Here is an 18,307-nt window from a genome sequence, read left to right as displayed (position 1 = left end):
CTTTCCTCTTCAGCAGGTTTGAATTGTGGCTCCATAAACTTCGTTATCACTCAATAAACTTTGCTTTGTTTCTCACCACTCTTCATCAGGTTTACCTCTTGGTTCTTCAAAGCAGCATAACCAAGAACCATGGGCACTAAAGGAGTAAAAAACTAATGGCAGGTTAAACAAGATAGAAGAGTACCAGTAAAAAACGAATGGCAGGTTAAATAAGAGAAGAGAAGTTCTTTTACTCAATCTACTATCTGGAAAGGCACTGTATATCTAAGGACCTAGACTTCTCTTTTTATTTCTCTTAATATGTATAGCTTTCCCCCCATAGAATATTTGATCCAAGAGAGCTGCTAGAGCTCCTGCTATTACATTCACATTGCAACCAGTTCTGGTCAAGTCTATAAGGTTGGCTTTTGCTCCTAGCCAGTAATTGGAGCAATCTTTATACATTTGATGTTAATCTTTTAACACAAGTGTATTTTCAGGTCCTGCAAGATGTCCTAGTTGCTCAGATGACTTCAAGGTGTGCAGCAGACTTTTTGAGTCCTTGTTTTCTGTGAAGGGATAAAGATGCATCACTTAAAGTGATCGTGCGCAAGCACATTTTAATATCTTGGTGATGGAGATAATGATTGAAAAGTATTTCCTTCCTAAGTAGGGACATGATAGAGACCAGTGATCTTGAAATTCTAGGATAAACATCTAATTAATAAAAACAGTATGTGCTTCAGTATAAATTAGTTACTACTCTTAAAGGGGCATAAAAATGCTCTATTTCTCATTTCCCGGTAACTCCTCTGCACCTTCTCTGCCACCTCAGTTGCACACTCCCTTTTCAGGAAGGCAATGCTCTTGACTCAGGAAGGAAAGATATTACTGCAGAGAGAAATTTCTCGTTACCCCCTTGCTCCTGTGTTTCATACAACTTCTCGTAATGCTCCCATGTAAACAAAAGATGGTCATAATGATTCTCATTTTGCAGATGATGTTCAATGTTGTTTGCTGAAGGTCATGGCAGTTAGCTGGCAGAGCTAGAACCAAAATCCACTTTAGGCTAACTTCATCAGTTAGACATGAAAGTCTTCTCAGTGTGTGATCTTGGGCAAAAACCTGACCTTCATTTGCTCAGGGTCCTAACTGACCCCAGCTACAGTGAGCCCCTCTGCTTTGTTGAAGATTCTCTGGTTAAAAGAGAGGACTGATACCAATGTTGGACTAGATGAGGTAAAGGTGACCTCTTCCTCTTACCTAGAAGCATTAGCTTCCTTTGAAAGAGTAAAAAAAAAAAAAAAAAAACCTGATAGGTTGGGTTTAGATAAGCCCTGATCCGCAAGGGAAAGGCAACAGTCCTATCATAATGTTTATTCTTAAATAATGCCTCAAGGAAATAGCTGGACATGAACTTCTGGACCTCTTGGGAGTTGTGGGGAGCAGGCCAATGAGTGCTAAGCCATTGCTGCTGGTAGAACCACCTTGGAAAAGAAACCAGAGAACAGCTAGCCCTTCCTGAAGAATAAACACAAGGTGGCTGACCAAGAGCCACATCTCCACTACTTTCTGAAATGGGATGAGGGCGCTCTAATGCAGCAGAATGAGCCCAGAAGTAACAACTTAATATCTTGTTTGGCACCAGCCATATTTGTCCTCCTCAGAAGCTGAGCATATGATACCTTGGGATCTGTGGTGAGGGGACCCATGGCTAACAAATGTGATAGGACTAAGCATGAAATAAGCTACAAGGACCATGACCCAATCATTTTGTTCTCTGACAACGTAGAAAAAAAATTTATTTTTTTTAAGATTTTATTTATTTGACAGACGGAGATCACAAGTAGACAGAGAAGCAGGCAGAGAGGAGGAAGCAGGCTCCCCGCTGAGCAGAGATCCCAATGCGGGGCTTGATCCCAAGACCCTGGGATAATGACCAGAGCCGAAGGCAGAGAGGCCTTAACCCACTGAGCCACCCAGGCGCCCAGAAAAAAAAATTTTAATCAAGGGCATGCCTATGTAAAAAGTTAACACTTTAAGTGATCTGTGCTCTTTATAATGTTGCTCTTGGCCTATTAAAGAATCTTGTGATAAACTGTAATGCAAACCTGAAGCATATTCTCTTGTAACAGGCAATGTGCCTGAATAATGCTTAACAAAGGTAATGAAGTATCCTGAAATTTGGCATCACAATCTTGTGACTCAAAACCTAGATCTGTAATCTTCTGTTACTGAGTACTTTGGGTCAATTACTTAACCTCTAAATCATCAGATTTATCAGCTGTAAAATGTATTCTGATACCACCTGTCTCACAGGACTGTGTGATATATAAACAGGAAAGTTTCTTAGAACACTATGTAACACAACTACTAGAATTATTTTAAGTTAAAATATTTAATCTTCTAGAATTGGTAACTTACTAGTTGCTTAAAATCTAAGATAGGCTTTAAGAGACTACTGTAGTAGACAGGAGAATTTTGCTTGATGTTTTATCTTTTGATGTGACGATTATGAAGAGTTCCTTGTCAAAATGAAATCTTATTAACTATGAAGCTTGGATCATGAGAATAAATGACAGAGTAACTGATAAAATCTTCAAAAGTTGGGGGCATCAAGGCTTAGGAAAAGAGGATTGGGTAGAAAAAAATATGAGTAGAAAAGGAGACTGTTCCAGCTGAGGAAGAAAGGGGCAAGCAAAAATGAGCGCGGTCTCTCTGAAGGGGCCTGGGGGATCTGGGTTTAGCAGAGCAGTAAGTGTTGAGATAAAGGAAAAAGATGTACTTAAAATTCCATGGGGTGGAGCCAGGTTCTGGAAAATCAGATTACATAGATAGCAAGTGTGGAATTTCTCATTGTCTTGCTTGCAGTTAAAAAAAAAAAATCACTAGTTTGATTAGCAGGGGATTGACGGATGTAGTGAAAAATGTTCAGAGGCAGAATTGTGAAACTTGGGAAGTTGTGCGTGTTTTCTCTACACTGAGGCCAAGGATGAACTATGGGATTATCTCCGGACTTCCCATCTGTGACACATTCCTCAAGCTGTTATTTCTACTCTTGATTTTTCTACCCACAACTAATGCCATGATCACTTCAGTGAACGTTGAAAACCTAACAGTGAACTCAGGTATTATTCTCTGATGATTTAAGATTAAGTTGTATGGCCTAGTTCTGAGGGAGCCTTCCCCACCCCAAGGGCCTCAAGAGCCCTGCATCTCAGGACCTCGCAGTCCCATAGGTGGGCGGCCTCAGCACTGGGCGCGAGGGGGCTGGGGAAGGGGGGTGCTGCGTTCAGTCCCACCGCGTTTCTGCTGCCTCTGGCCTCCAGTGTTCACGTTTAGTGTTCAGGTTCTAGCCCCTGCTGTTTGTGTAACTGGGGTCGCCGGACACCTCTACTCAGTGTGGTTGCTTCATGTGGATTAATTTATGGAAGCGTAAATCTATGTGTGTTCTGAGTATTTCGATGATAATGTTACTGGAACAGAAATTTCTTAATCCAGAAGGTAGTATTTATAATGCATCATCATTTCCTTGTAGTGAATTGCTTCAAGTTAACACTTGTTTGTTTTTTTACACTACAGCATTTATGCAGTGGTTTACAGAATTCATGGAATTATTTTTACCAGTCCAGGAATTAATTAAAACTTCGAATTAAAAAAAAAATGGTATGGCTAAGGAGAAAACACAGTGAGATTCTGGGGTAAGGGCTTGTAGAAGGATTTCTTCCTGTGAATGAATGAATGAATGAATGAACTAATTAATTTAAAAGAACATATATTTATTATATATACTATATATAGTTATATATAGTATATATATATAGTTAAAAATTTAATTAATAAATTACACACAAAAAATTAAGGGGGTACTTTGTAGTAGGCATTGTTTAAAACCTTGGAGATAGAACAAAATAGTGACCCACCCTAAGAGATTAAACCAAGATCACTGGCTATACTGCACCTTTTAGAAGCTCATTAAAATATAAAAAGAGCTCCACCCAGCTCTTTCAAATCCGAGGGGGGTGGAGCCCAGAAGGCTGATTCCATAAACTTAAATGATTCTAATGCTTGCTGAAGTTTGATAACCACTATCCTAGATTTATTCTACGGATAGAATTTGAAACGTCACAGGTTTGCCACCTGAGGATGGGAGTGGAAGACCAGGGAGCAGCTGAACAGATAAAGGCCCTTCGGTGACGGCTCTTCTCTTTGGCTTTTTCCCTGAAGGGAAATACCAGGTTTACAAAGGTGAGCTTTCTCTGAAACCGTTTCCGTTTCCATAGTCATGGTTTTCTTTAAATATCTAGACTTGATCTTAATGTTTATGGAAGATTTAATGTATATTATGGAATGTAACCATATAAAAAAATGAGAAAGCCAAGTCAGAGAAAAAAAATGAAATTAAGAAAAATGAAGTAAGTGTTGGTAAGTTTAGCACATACTCAACATTCTAGGAAGACACACTATTCTCCAACTTTCCTTTCTCTTGTTTTCTGTAAAAATAACTAATCTCTCTTTTCACTGTCCTCTTATTTCCTTTTAACTTTGTGCTGATTTAAAACATTTCTTTAAAAAAAATATTTATTGAGCATCTTGTATGTCAGGTGCAGATACATCCGAGAAACTCTAGTTTCTTGTGGATCGAGAGTGGCCAACAAATCTATTCGTTCATACTTTATATTAGATACAAAGAAAATGAGAGGAGTGAATGGTGGGAGAGTATTTCCAAAAGGGACATTTGAACTGAGAACTGAAGGTAAGAAAAAAGGAACTAGAATTACAAAAATATGAGAGAAAATCATTGCCAAGTTGAAGAGCACAGATGGATTTATCATAATAACTGGAATGGACAATGGTTCAGTAAAGCTAGAGATGAGACTAGAGGTGAGATTATATGCAGGCAGGAAGACCACGGAGAACTTGGTTAGCCATTTGGATTATATCCTAAGTGTACTGGAAGGTTGTTAGAAACCTTGATTTAGGTTTAAAATAGTACTCTGGTCAAACTGAGGATTTGGAGGTGTGAGTAGGGAGAGGGCTGAACATAAACTAGTTGAGATGTTGTAAATGAATGAATTTTAGAATGAGCTGGGGGAAGGAAGGCATTGAAATCCTGGATAGTGTTTTAGAATTGCTAATTTGGGGTGCTTATTAGACCTTCAATTGCAAATGAGTTGGGAGTATTGTATGGAGGTAGAAGATTAAATTGGATAGTGGTACTTAAGTTTTTGGATATATAATTATTTGGGGAGACACTGAAACTAGAATAAGGGATTAGAATTGATCCATGAAGCACCCCAAAACTTAGAGGCTCTAGAGAATGTGAGCTCAAAAAAGATTGCTGAGAAGCAGACCAGTAAAGTAGGAGGGATATCAGATCTATGATCTTGATAGCAAAAGAAAGAAAACATTCCAAGGGGATGGTCTTGGTCAACTTTGTTAACTGCTGCTGAGAAATCAAGTAAGATAAAGCCAGGAATAGTTGCTGGATTGTGAATGTGTTCAGTTGGCAACTGATCAGTCTTTTCAGTTGAGTGGTCTGGGCCATGTTCAGGGAAGCAAAACAAAGGAAACTACAAGGAGGTTCAAGAATCCAAGCAGCAAAACAGAAATTGGAGCAAATATAAAATGGATGGCAAGGAGAGAGAAAATATTTGGAATTTGTGTATTAACAAGGGTATGCTCTTTCACTGTATAAATAGCTCTTAAAATGAAGGAAAGACGACCACAAAAATCAAGTAAAAGAAAACGGGTAAGAGTCTAAAACATAGTTCACAGAAAAATAAATGAAATAGCCCTTTAGCATATGAAAATAAAATGTAGGGGCTCCTGGGTGGGATGGGCAGTTAAGCAGACAACACTTGATTGTGTCTCAGGTCAAGACCTCAGGTGCGCATGGAGATCAAGCCCCATGTTGGAAGCACGTAGTCGGCTTGACATTCTCTCTCCTTCCTCTGCCCCTTCCCCCTGCTGCTCACTCATGCACACTCTCTCTCTAAAATAAATAAATCTCCTATAAAGTGTAAACTGAAAATATATAAAGATACCTTTTCTCACCTACCAAGTGGGCAAAAAATTTGACACCCTTTCTCATGTTGCTTGGAATGCAAAATTGTACAACCTTATGATTGGAATCCAGCAAAATGTACCAAAATTACAGGTATATTTTTACCAGGAGTCCCATTTCTAAGGAATATGCCTTCTCTGAACTTCGGCCTCACGACTACTCTGCACTCAAATTACTGATGAAGAGCCCAAAAAGCATTTTGTGTGTCCTATCTGTAGTCCCTGTATTACAAGTGAAAACTTAGTTTTTTTTTAAAAAAAACTTAGTTTTAAAAAAAGTGTCAGCTTACTAAAAGTAAACCTAACATTTTTATGAGGAATCCTCTGAGCAGTTACAGGAAAGAGGGGCATGGTTTTACAATTTTGCAAATCTCTTTAATTTCTGGTTCATTCAATAGCTAGTACCTATTACATCTGCTCCAGCATTCCATCTATTACAGTGCTATTTTACTTGAAATGTATAAAGAACATCTGTCCTCATACAAGTACATTGTTGGAACAGGAGAGCACATTCTAGTAGATTTTTTTCAGATAATTGTGACTTTTCTTCCTGAAATCACCAGTAATGTTTTCTGTTACATTAAAATATTGATCTGTCTTACACTTTGCATCCACATTTTACCCTTGCATAATCTCATAATATCAGTATTTCAGAAAATATTGGTTCACTGAGTTTTCAGACTTTCCACATGTTGATGTATTTCAGTATACAATATCCAAGTCACATTTGTTAATATCACCACCAATTTTGTCAGAAAAGAAGCTGTCAAAGTCTTGAGGAGCTGTCAGGCTTACAATAGTGGATACAAGTTTTCCAAAGCCAGAACTTTATCATTGACAACTAAGACACTCAGTTGGTTTCCTTGAAATGACAGGGTCACTCTGTTAGTGTTTGAGAAAATATCTTCCAATTTGCTACATCTGAATAACCACATTTGTCTCATTTCTTCTTTCAACAAAAAAATGTGCTGTGAAAAAGTGTGGCTAGTATAGCTTGTAACTTAGTTATAGAAAGTGTTTTTCTTGAAACAACCACTGTATTCCTATATGCAGCATAAGTGCTTTATACATAATTTTCATTTTGTCACCCAGAATAGTAATTAAATCCTGTACTCAAAAGTTGAATTAAGAAATTAAGAATACTCACGTAAAAAAAAAAATTAACTGGAAGTATGCAACTATGTCGAAATTGAAAAATACAGTACAGGGGTGCCTTCGTGGCTCAGTCAGCTAAGCATCTGCCGCTTAGGTAAGGATCCTGGGTTGTGGGATCAATGCGTTGTATTGCTTCCTGCTCAGCGGGGAGTCTGCTTCTCCATCTGCCCCTCCCCCCAACTCATGATTGTGTGCTGGCTCGCTCTCTGAAATAAAAAAAAAATTTCAAAAAGCAAAAAAGAAAAACAATACATGACAACAGTTGGTGCTACTTCCTTTATTAATGGAAAGATGGCAACAGTTTTATCTGTGATGTGCACATGTCAACATGGTAAAAAGGCAAATCAAGTCTTGAGAACCACACTTTGAAAACGGCTGCTTTATTTATATTTATCCTAACAAATAACGAAGTTATCTCATATATACAGTTAATCAACTTCGGAATTATAAAAATGTTTTGCAGATCTTAAACATAATGAAAGGGCAGGAGGTCTAGTTAATCACCAGGTTTCAGTGGTAGTGAGAGCATGGGGGGCGGGTAGGGGAGAAGGTAGTAAATCCACAGATTAGGGGGTTTTTAGGTCTGTCAGGTTGATTTGTTTCAAGGGACATTGTCCAAAGAGGTGGTTAATGAGATGAAATGGGAACAAATGTAAATAGGATAGAGGAATTTCTTTTTTAAGATTTTATTTATTTATCAGAGAGAGAGAGGGGAAGAGAGCGAGCACAGGCAGACAGAATGGCAGGCAGAGGCAGAGGGAGAAGCAGGCTCCCTGCTGAGCAAGGAGCCCGACGTGGGACTCGATCCCAGGACGCTGGGATCATGACCTGAGCCGAAGGCAGCTGCTCAACCAACTGAGCCACCCAGGCGTCCCTAGAGGAATTTTTTTTTTTTAAAGAAAACAGTACTTTGTACTATGGTGTGCCCACCATAACAATGGCTGGAGATGGAGTTAGAAAGGAATTAAGGCAAGGCAATTACTCATTGGGGAAAAGTTTCCCAAATTCAGTGGTTAACCCCTTTTGAAATAATAAAATGTTTCTAGAAAAGACATAGAATTGTTGCTCGAGGGAATCAGAATTGTCTGGAAATGGGGATGCTGGAGATAACGCCTTGTTCTGTTTCCTGAATTCAAAAAAAATACCTTTAGTATTTTTGTAAAGTTGTTATTTTGGGGGTTGCCTTTATATTTTCTTAACCGGTGTCTTTATTGGCCAGCTCTCAGGCGACACATGCGTTGGGCTTTGCACATGACACCTGAGGTGCCTCGCTCTCAGGCGCATGCGGACTTAGAAGAGCCTGAAAATGGGAGCCCCCTTAAAGTTGGCACCCACGTGCCGCTCCCTCTTAAGGAGGCGCTGGAAGCAGCCAGCACATTACGGTTTGCGCAGTTCCTGGGAGAGGGAGCGCTTCCTTAAATGCCTAAAGCCAGGCTTTTGCCTCTAGTCCCGGATGTTCTCCAATGCTTATTAATGCGCCTTGCTTTTCCATAAGTACCTTTTCTTTTACCTTTTGCTGCCCTTTTTTTTTTTTAAAAACACCTTACAGGACAACGATGTGAGAACATGTATAACTAATTCTCAGCCAATAGCTGTAAATCCTCAGAAAACCCGAGAGCCCCTCCAATCTGAGGACTTGGTGTAACTCCTGGGGTCTTCTCCCCCAGGCCTGTGGCGGAGGAAGACCTGCTGGTTTGAGGCGCCCCGAAGGCGCGGACCTGCTCTGAGGCTTGGTCGTGGGTTGCACAAGGAGCGTGAGGTCGGCAGGTGTGAGTGCCCCGATTCACCGTGACTCTCTTCGGTTCGGAGCGCGGGGGAATTTTCCGCGGGAGGAGCCGTTGCCCAGGACACCTGCAGGGATGTCCGAGAAGCTCCGCTCCCAGTTACAGCAACAAATCCCAGAAGATGCCTACTGTGGGGAACACCAACAGCCACTGCGGCTGTTCTGTGATGATGACCAAATGCTGCTTTGTGGCCAGTGCTTCCACCCCGAGGGGCACGAGAGTCACGTGGTGTTCGGAGTCCAAGAGGCTGCTGGCCGCTACAGGGTGAGCCTCCTGCAGATCCCAGAACACTCAGGCACTATTGGCTGCCTCCTCTTACTAACTTATTTGGAGGACAGATTCCCTGACCTCCCAAGACCATTCCCTCAGGCTCTGCTTATCAAAGAGTACTAGATAAGTACCCTGTTTAGACAAACTTCGAGACTAAGCCAACATGGGGCTATTGGCCTTTTCCATAGTCTCCGATTAATAAGCTAACTGTTGTAAAGCAATTACTTGAGCTAGAATCCTGTGATCTGTTTCTCTGCAGGAGTTATTCCAGGAGATATTGAACACATTGAAGGAGAAACTTGAAGTAGCTAAAAGCATATTGGCTGATGAGCAAGAAAGAATGGTGATGATTCAGGTCAGTGCTTATCTCCAGCCTGAGCAGGCAATTACCTATAATGTTGGATCGCAAAAAGCATAAAGTCAGAAGATAAATAACAAAGCGGGAAAAATATTTGAAATCCATAGGTATGAAAAGTGTTAATTTCTTTACGAATAAAGGGTTCTTAAAAGTCAATAAGCAAAAGGCTAGAAATTCAATGGAAAAATGATTGAAGGAGTTTTCACAGAACAGAAAATGCAACCATCTTTTGAGCATTTAAAAAGATCCTGAACTTTGTATATGATAAGAGAGGTACAGATTAACTCTTAAATTTGTGAAACATCATTTGCGAGCCTTATTGACAGGCAAAGAAGATTGATAACACAGTTTATACCAAGCCAGGGGAGAATGAGTATCTCCTCTACTGTTGGTAGCCATATAAATCCTGAAACGATTTAAAAAGGCAGTTTGAGGGGCGCCTGGGTGGCTCAGTGGGTTAAAGCCTCTGCCTTCGCCTCAGGTCATGGTCCCAGGGTCCTGGCATTGAGCCCCTTGTGGGCTCTCTGCTCAGCAGGGAGCCTATTTCCTCCTCTCTGCCTGCTTCTCTGCCTACTTGTGATCTCTGTCTGTCAAATAAATAAATAAAATCTTAAAACAAAAAAATAAATAAATAAAAAGGCAGTTTGAGAATTACGTCTGAAATGAGGGCTTGTCCTCTGTTATGCCCACATTTCACTTCTGATTTCACATCTTTTCTTCGTATTTAACTGTGTTCTGTGCCAAGTATCCCAGATTCTGGGTCTTCTTCCTTTCAGTTTTTTTTTTTTTTTTTAAAGATTTTATTTATTTATTTGACAGAGAGAAATCACAAGCAGATGGAGAGGCAGGCAGAGAGAGAGGAAGGGAAGCAGGCTCCCTGCTGAGCAGAGAGCCCGATGCGGGACTCGATCCCAGGACCCTGAGATCACGACCTGAGCCGAAGGCAGCGGCTTAACCCACTGAGCCACCCAGGTGCCCCTTCCTTTCAGTTTTTAAAGAGAATAAATGGCCACTTGAGGATGGTAGAGGAGGAGAATTGACTGGCTCTCCAAGAATTTTTCAACTGATCCCCATTTTTTCAGCCTTAAACACCATACATTCAACAGATATTGGGGCCCCGCTTTTGGCAGAGACTATACTAGGTGCTGGGGATTTAGCAGCAAGGGTGGGGGCGGACATCAGCCCTTCTGCAACTGAAGGAAGGTGAACAAAGCAAGTAAAATGAATGTTAAGTGGTAAATGCTCTGCAGTCTTTAAAAAAAAAAAAAGGAAAGCATAATGGGGTGTATTTTGAAATAAAGTGACCTTGTTCAGAAAGTGGCGTTTGAAAAAACAAGCTGTTGAGGAATTGAGTTACCCAGTCTTGGGAAGAATCTGGTATGTACTCATTTGGGGTTGGGAAGGCAGTGGAAGCTGGTAGGTGAGGTCAGAAGATGAGGGGGCCAAATCATACAGGGCTGCTGACTTTGAATGAAATAGGGAAACGTGGAAAGGTTTGAACAGGGGTAGCTTGATTGAATTTCAGTTTTCACAGAAGCACTCTGGCTGCTGAGGTTAAGACTAGACTGTAGGAAGGTGAGAACAGAGGTGGGGACACCCCCCGGGGGACTGTTAAGGTCATGAGCAGTGGTCAGATTCTGGATAAATCTCAATTCCATGAAGTCTCATGAGATGAAATATAATTAAGCTGTCTACTCCCAATTGTACATCTCTAGCTCAGTCTTCCAGGTGATAGACTTTCATGTTCATCTTCCTCCTGAGCATCACTCTTTGGATGTCTGAGTGATTATTTAGAATCAGGATGTCAAAACCTGAGCTGCTGATACAGTCCCCACCTTGATCTTTCTCTTTCTTGTTTCCCTTTTTCTGTTCCAGTTGCTTTCTCTAAAAACCTTGGGAGTCACCCTTTCATTCCTGTTTCCTCATTGTCCCTATCCAAAGCTTCCGCAAAAGCCATTTGCCCCACCCTTCAGTTTTCCTCATCTCTTTGTCATGTTGATCTTAGATTTCTCAGTTTTCTAAGTCAATTAACATTTTTTTTTACCTGCATTTCACGTTTAAAGATTATGGTGATGTGTTAGTTGATCTTGGCTCAAAACTTCCTTTGTCCTTTGTATTTATGCCTTTTCTTTCTTTCCCTGTACTTCAAATTTTCTTGTCTTTATATCAGAGTTAGGTCTGGAAACTGACCATAAATATATCGTGGTGTTTAACTTGAAGTCTGTCATACCTTTATCTGTCTTGAAGGGAGAAGAACAGGATTTTAAAGACATGATTGAGTCTGAATATAGGATGAGGTTCCAGTTGATGGTTGAAGAGAAGACGAATTTCCAGAGGCTTCAAGGGGGTGTGTCCAACCCCAACATGAGGGAAGAAGGTCTGAATCAACTGATGGAGTTCGCCACAGAGCTGAAGGAGAAATCCCAGGAAACGCTACAGGTGAGAGGTGGAAAACTGCATGCTCACACTGTTTGGGAACTGAGAGAAGGGAGAGCCGAGCATTATGCCAATTCTAAAAATGAGACATCCAGTGACAACCATGAACGTATTAAAAGAATATATTCACCCAGCAGTTCTGTTTCTGATCATTCTCTTATAATATACTTACATGCCTATAAAAAGATAAAAGAATAGGGAATGCTGTAAATATTCCAGTATAAAGCCATGGTTTACAGGTAGTCTTTGAAGGCAGATTGATGAGGTTCCTATCTGGCTTCTGCTATTTACTAATCTGTAAGTGGCTAATTTAACCTGTACACATTGTTCAACCTGTGACTCCGTTTCCTTCACTGTTAAAATGGGGATAATGCCCCTACTTTATAATACTACTGTGAGGATTGAGTGTGATAATCTACATAAAGTTCTTTAAACAGTGTTTGTACATATTATGCAGTCAGTAACTATTAGGCATTATTATTAACACTGTAATGTTTATGATAGCAGGAGATTAAATACAACCTATATCCATCAATAAAGGACTTTCAAAATAAGTTGTATTATATACTTACAGTGGGATGCTCTTCAGCATTTAGAAAAGATAACACAGCTTTATGTGTACAGATAAGGAATGCTCTCCAAGAACATATTATTTTTTAAGAAAAAAAGCCGTGGGGTGCCTGCATGGCTCAGTGGGTTAAAGCCTCTGCCTTCGGCTCAGGTCATGATCTCAGGGTCCTGGGATCAAGTCCCGCATTGGGCTCTCTGCTCCGCGGGGAGCCTGCTTCCTTCTCTCTCTCTGCCTGCCTCTCTGCCTACTTAAGATCTCTGTCTGTCAAATAAATAAATAAATAATCTTTAAAAAAAAAAAAAAAAAAACCTGTGACATCAGCAGTAGGGTATAATATGCATCATTTGTGTTAAGGAAAAAAAAACAGCATCTTTGCAAGGATTAAAAAAATCAGTGGCTTGTTTATTTCTTATTAATTGATTAAATTATTAGAATCAAATCTTAATGAAAGAAATGGAAACTTTCTGAACAAAATAGCAAAATAATATGATTGGTTTTACGGTCGGGTTGTTTTCTGAATAAGTGGACTACATGCACACCTTCCACCTCAGTATAAATACATCGTGTCAAAGAATCAAGTTTCAATTGAGATGTCTTCCTTAACACAAAGGGGTATTGGGCCTTATCTAATTATATGTATTTCTGAAATGGCAGTCAGTGAATTGGGTTTAAGGGATGGTTAAATTAGTGAATAAAAGAAGTTAACCACTTGTTAAATAGTAATAAGGAGATGCTTCTGCAGAGACTGAGCGATTTGGGGAAAGAGAACATGAATAAGCTGAAGGAGAGTGAAGTCAGGCTTTCGGAACATATCTGCAGCCTCCAAAGGATCATTGCAGAGCTAGAGAAGAAGTGTGGGGAGTACAACTTAGCGTTCCTCCAGGTAAGATTCCAGAAATGATCGTCATTCCAGTATTTGAGAAGGGAGAGGTGGACAGTACTCACTAGGGGTCAGTTGTAGAATATTCGATGGTTTTCAAACATGCATGAGGGTGGTATAGGCTATTTTTCAGTCACCAGAAACATTATGAGTTGTCTAAAATCCTGGCCTAGTGAAAGCTACTTCATGATGCAAATTCTCACCTTGAAGCTATCAATAATTAGTTTGAATTGAGAGGTCCCTCCGTAGGGTAAATAATTGATTAGTCAAACTATGACATCAATAGAGTAGAATATTCTGCAACCAGAAAAAAAAAAGTGAAACAATTCCATAGTGGTAAAAGTTATTTTCAGGACATTTAGTTAAAGTGAAAACATGTAGAACTGCCTTTTGTTGGTTTTAGTGGATATGTATCTATGTATAGACATATGCTCATTAACATTCACAGACTGCCTTTGGCAAAATACACACAAAGAACACAAACATTGAGCGGTAACCTTGGAAAAACAAGGGTGAGATTTATTTGTATAATACTGCATATTTTAAACCTTGTACCATGCGTTACCTTTCAACAAGTAAATTATTGTCTTTTTAAGACTCTATCCATATCCTTCTGCCACCAGGCTTATGTTTGCAAAGCGGGTGCTCTTATTTGGGAAGCCCCTACACTTAAACTATTAGGTTCTATTCTAGGGCCAAACCTACTTCAGAACGGGTAAGGTAGGGGTGACTCCGTTAAGCTCAGCTTCTGACCTAGCTCCATCCACTGTCCTCAGTTTATTAGCATGTTCGTTCACCTACTCAACTCTTGTTAGGCAGTGTATGAAAAGAAAGTAAATGGGCAGAGTTCGAGTGGTGACTGTTCAGGATAAGATAGCTGAGGTAAGGTATGGAAAATATGGCCTTTGAGAAATGCAAATCAAACCCACAGCTGTTAGGTAGATCCTCTCAGCTGTTAGAACGGCTATCATCAGTAAGAGAAGATGTGTGCTGGTGAAGATGTGGCAAAAAGGGAGGGAAAACAATATGGAGGTTTTTTAAATTTTAAAAATTGATTTACTTTATGATCCAGCAATTCCACTTCTGGGCATATACTTAGAGGATAATGAAAACGGGATTTCCAAGGGACACACACACTCCCATGTTTAGAAATAACCCAAATGCCCATTAACAGATGAATGAATGAAAAAAATGTAGTACCTTTATATAATGGGATTATATTGCATTTATGTAATGTAGTACATTTATATAATGGAATATCAGGAGAAAGGAAAATATCCTTCCATCTGGACAACATGGATAGACCTTGAGCACATGATGCCTTTAAACAAGATAAGGGAGAAAGACAACTATTGCATGATGTCACTTATATGTGGAATCTAAAGAAATTTAAATGTGTTTAAAAAAACAAGTAAAATGTTGGTTATTGGGGAAGTGGGGTAGGGGTGGAGGGGCATTGATAAAAGTGATGGTGTTTCAAGGTACAAACTTGTAATGAATAATAATAAACCATAGAGATCTAATGCATGATATAATGAATATGTAAAACAATACAGTCATATAATTGTATGATGTCATAAATATTGCTATATTGGCAATCATTACATTATACAAGGGTATCAAAATAACACATTATACACCTTAAACTTACTGTTACATGTTAAATTTACTTAATAAAAGAAAAAAAGATACCCAGAATAAATATAAATCTTGCCAAGACATCATCTGATTGAGCAGGTTCCAGATTCCATATAAAATAACTATACAGTACCCAACTGTAATAAAACTAAGAAGACAAAAACAGGAACATTTCCCTTGGGAATGTAACAATAATTTCAAGCATTTTTCTGACTTTTACTAATCAGTGTTAAAATCTGATCTCTGAGATTTAGCACCACAAAGCTGGGGAAATTACATACAAATCAAGTTTCATCATTAGAACATAATTTTCAGGGGCACAGCTCAGAAGAGGCATGGCTCAAATACCAGAAGTGTGGCTCAGATAGTAACCTTATCTCTTTTTCACCCTGTAGAATGCGAAATATTCTGTGGAAAGGTAAGTTTTCATTTTGGAAAGGAATGGAAGCATTGGGGTGGGATCCAGGGTCTGAAACGTGAGCACATGAGAGTAGGGATCCAGGGTCTGAAACATGAGCACAGGAGAGTAGAGATTCTGGGATAAGTAAGGATCATGAGGTCATGTAATGACATCCATTCTCTGATTGGTGGGGGCCTTGGGTCTGCACAGATAGCTGAGATTGTCCTTTCTTTAATAGGAGCGAATCAATACTGCTTGAGTGTCTGGAGCCCGCCCATATCACAGACCTGAGTCTGTGCCAAGTAACAGGAATGAGCAGGATGCTCAACACTCTCCAAAGTAAGTTGACAGACATCCGTGATAACAGGGCACTTGATTTTTATATCTGAGAATCAAGTGAACATCCTACCATAAATAAAAGTCAATTCCGGAGAGCTTAAGGATTTAAAATGACTGGAGAGTTTAATACACTCTATACATTGAATAACTATCCAGAAAATTATTTTATGATCTTATGTTGAAAGGCTCTCTTTAGCATATCTTTTCCCACTTTTCCAAGCCTGAAACAGGATTGCAAGCAGAGTCTGATAGGAAAAAAAAAAAAAAAAATTTAAACTTCTAGGGAAAAAATGTTGGGGTGCCTGGATGGCTCAGTCAGATAAGCATTTTGATTTTGACTCAGGTCATGATCTCAGGGTCCTGAGTATGAGCTCTGCTTGAGATTCTCTTCCTCCCTCACCCTTTGTCCCCTCAGGCTCCTACTTTCTCTTTCTCTTTTTGTGTCTCAAATAAATAAGTCTTTAAAAAAAGAAAGAAAAAATGTCAAGAAGTATAATGAAAGATTTATTATCTCCTACCCCATAGTTCTGCCTTTTCTGGAATGTCCCGTCAGTGGATCCATACAGTGTGTGGCCTTTTGTGTCTGGCTTTTTCCACTTAGTGTAAAGCATTTGAGGCACATCCAGGTTTGTTGTGTATCAGTAGTTTATTCCTCTTTGTTGTTGTGGGATACTCCATTTTATGAAGATACCACCATTTATTCTCTTGCAATTCCAAGGCCATTTGAGTTGTGTCAAATCTATTCTATAAATACTTGCTTACAGAGTTTTACGTGGCCTTGACTTCATTTCTCTTCATTGTGTATCTAGGAAAGGGATTGTAAAATTTGTTTTCCAAACTTACTGTGTCATTTTGCATTCCCGCTGGTGATGTATGAGATTCAGTTACTCCACATCCTCACTAGCATTTTGTATTGTCATTTTTTTTACTTATTTAAGGCAGACCTGGGATCCCTGAGTGGCTCATTGGATTAAGCATCTGTCTTAGACTTGGGCCATGATCTCCAGAGTCTTGGGATTGAGCCCCACATCAGACTCCCTCATCAGGGGGGAGTCTTCTTATCCTTCTCCCTCTCCCCCTGCTCATGTTTTCTCTCTTTCAAGTTAAAAAAAAGAACAAACAAAAAACTTAAAAGAAAATTATATTTTAAAAAGTAACTTACTTAAAAAAATAAATAAAGCAGACCTAGTAGGTACGTAGTTGTATTTCACTTTAAATTTAATTTGTGTTTCTGAAATAACTAGTGATTTTGAGCATATTTTCATGTGTTTATTTGCACTTGATTGTATCTCTTTGAAGTATATCTATATATAGATACACTTTTCACTATTTTTTAAAATTGTGTATTATTTAGTGCTGTGATTTCTTTATGTATTATTCCGATTACCAGTCCTTTGTCAGATGTTTTGCAAATATTTCTCTCACTCTGTGATTTATATTTTCTTTTTTATTGTTTTAATCCTCATATTGTCATCAGGCAGTGTTATGTTAGTTTCAGGTGTACAGTATAGTGATTCAGCAGTTCTGTTCATTACTCAGTGCTTATCATAAGTGTACTCTTAATCCCTTTCACCTGTTTCACCCATCCCCCACCACCCACCTTCCGGAAGCCATCAGTTTGTTCTGTGTAATTAACAGTCTTTTTTTTGTTTGTTTGTCTCTTTTTTCTTTGTTTGTTTCTTAAATTCTACGTATGAGTGGAATTATGTGGTTATTTGTCTTTCTCTGACTGGCTTATTTCATTCAACATGATGTATTTCCAACCGCGTTGTTTAAAATGGCAAGATTTCATTCTTTTGTATGGCTGAATAGTATTCCATTGTGTGTGTGTCTGTGTGTGTGTATATATATACCAGTTTATCCATTCATCAGTCAGTGGACACTTGGGCTGCTTCCATATCTTGACTGTTAATGAACAGTGGGATGCATGTAGCCCTTGGAATTAGTGTTCTTTTATTTTGGGGGTAAAGACCCGTAATACAATTAGATTGTAAGGTTATTCTATTTTTAAGTTTCTGAGGAGCTGTACTAGTTTGGCTACTACTACTAGTGGCTGTACTAGTTTGCATTTCCACCAACAGTGTATTAGGGTTCCTTTTTCTCCACATCTTCACTAACACCTGTTGTTTCTTGTGTTGTTGATTTCAGCCATTCTGACGGGTATGAGATGGTATCTCATTATAGTTAGATTTACATTTCCCTGATGATGAGTGTTGAACATCTTTTCATGTGTCTGTTGATCATCTGTATATCTAATTTTGAGAATGTCTGCCCATGTCTTTTGCCCCTTTTTTAGTTTTATCTTTTTGTTTTTCAGGTGTTGGGTTGTATCAATTCTTTATATATTTTGGATGCTAACCCTTTATTGTATATGTCATTTGTAAGTATCTTCTCCCATTCAGTAGGTTGTCTTTTAGTTTTGCTGATTGTT

General features: G+C 39.1%; 1 protein-coding gene across 14 annotated transcripts in view; it reads left to right on the top strand.

The window, feature by feature from the left end:
- Nucleotides 1–18,307, top strand: part of TRIML2 (tripartite motif family like 2) — a 61,419-nt gene that overhangs the window by 6,450 nt on the left and 36,662 nt on the right. For 11 of the 14 annotated variants that reach the window (XR_004282174.1, XR_004282175.1, XR_004282173.1 and 8 more), the window contains 7 exons: nt 4,111–4,227; nt 8,868–9,248; nt 9,514–9,609; nt 11,860–12,051; nt 13,362–13,502; nt 15,533–15,555; nt 15,776–15,876. Coding sequence is in view for 9 of the 14 variants with exons in the window: in XM_032328899.1 (XP_032184790.1) it covers nt 9,060–9,248; nt 9,514–9,609; nt 11,860–12,051; nt 13,362–13,502; nt 15,533–15,555; nt 15,776–15,876 (742 nt within the window). In the remaining 5 variants the exon portion in view is untranslated. Of the gene's footprint in view, nt 1–4,093; nt 4,228–8,749; nt 9,249–9,513; nt 9,610–11,859; nt 12,052–13,361; nt 13,503–15,532; nt 15,556–15,775; nt 15,877–18,307 lie in introns of all 14 variants that reach the window. The other 3 variants (XM_032328893.1, XM_032328894.1, XM_032328896.1) reach the window with 3 other exon arrangements.

Source organism: Mustela erminea, chromosome 21 (assembly GCF_009829155.1).
Source record: "Mustela erminea isolate mMusErm1 chromosome 21, mMusErm1.Pri, whole genome shotgun sequence".
Lineage (NCBI taxonomy): Eukaryota > Metazoa > Chordata > Mammalia > Carnivora > Mustelidae > Mustela > Mustela erminea.
Note: the sequence above shows the minus strand (reverse complement) of the source record. Positions and strands in the feature narration are given on the sequence as shown.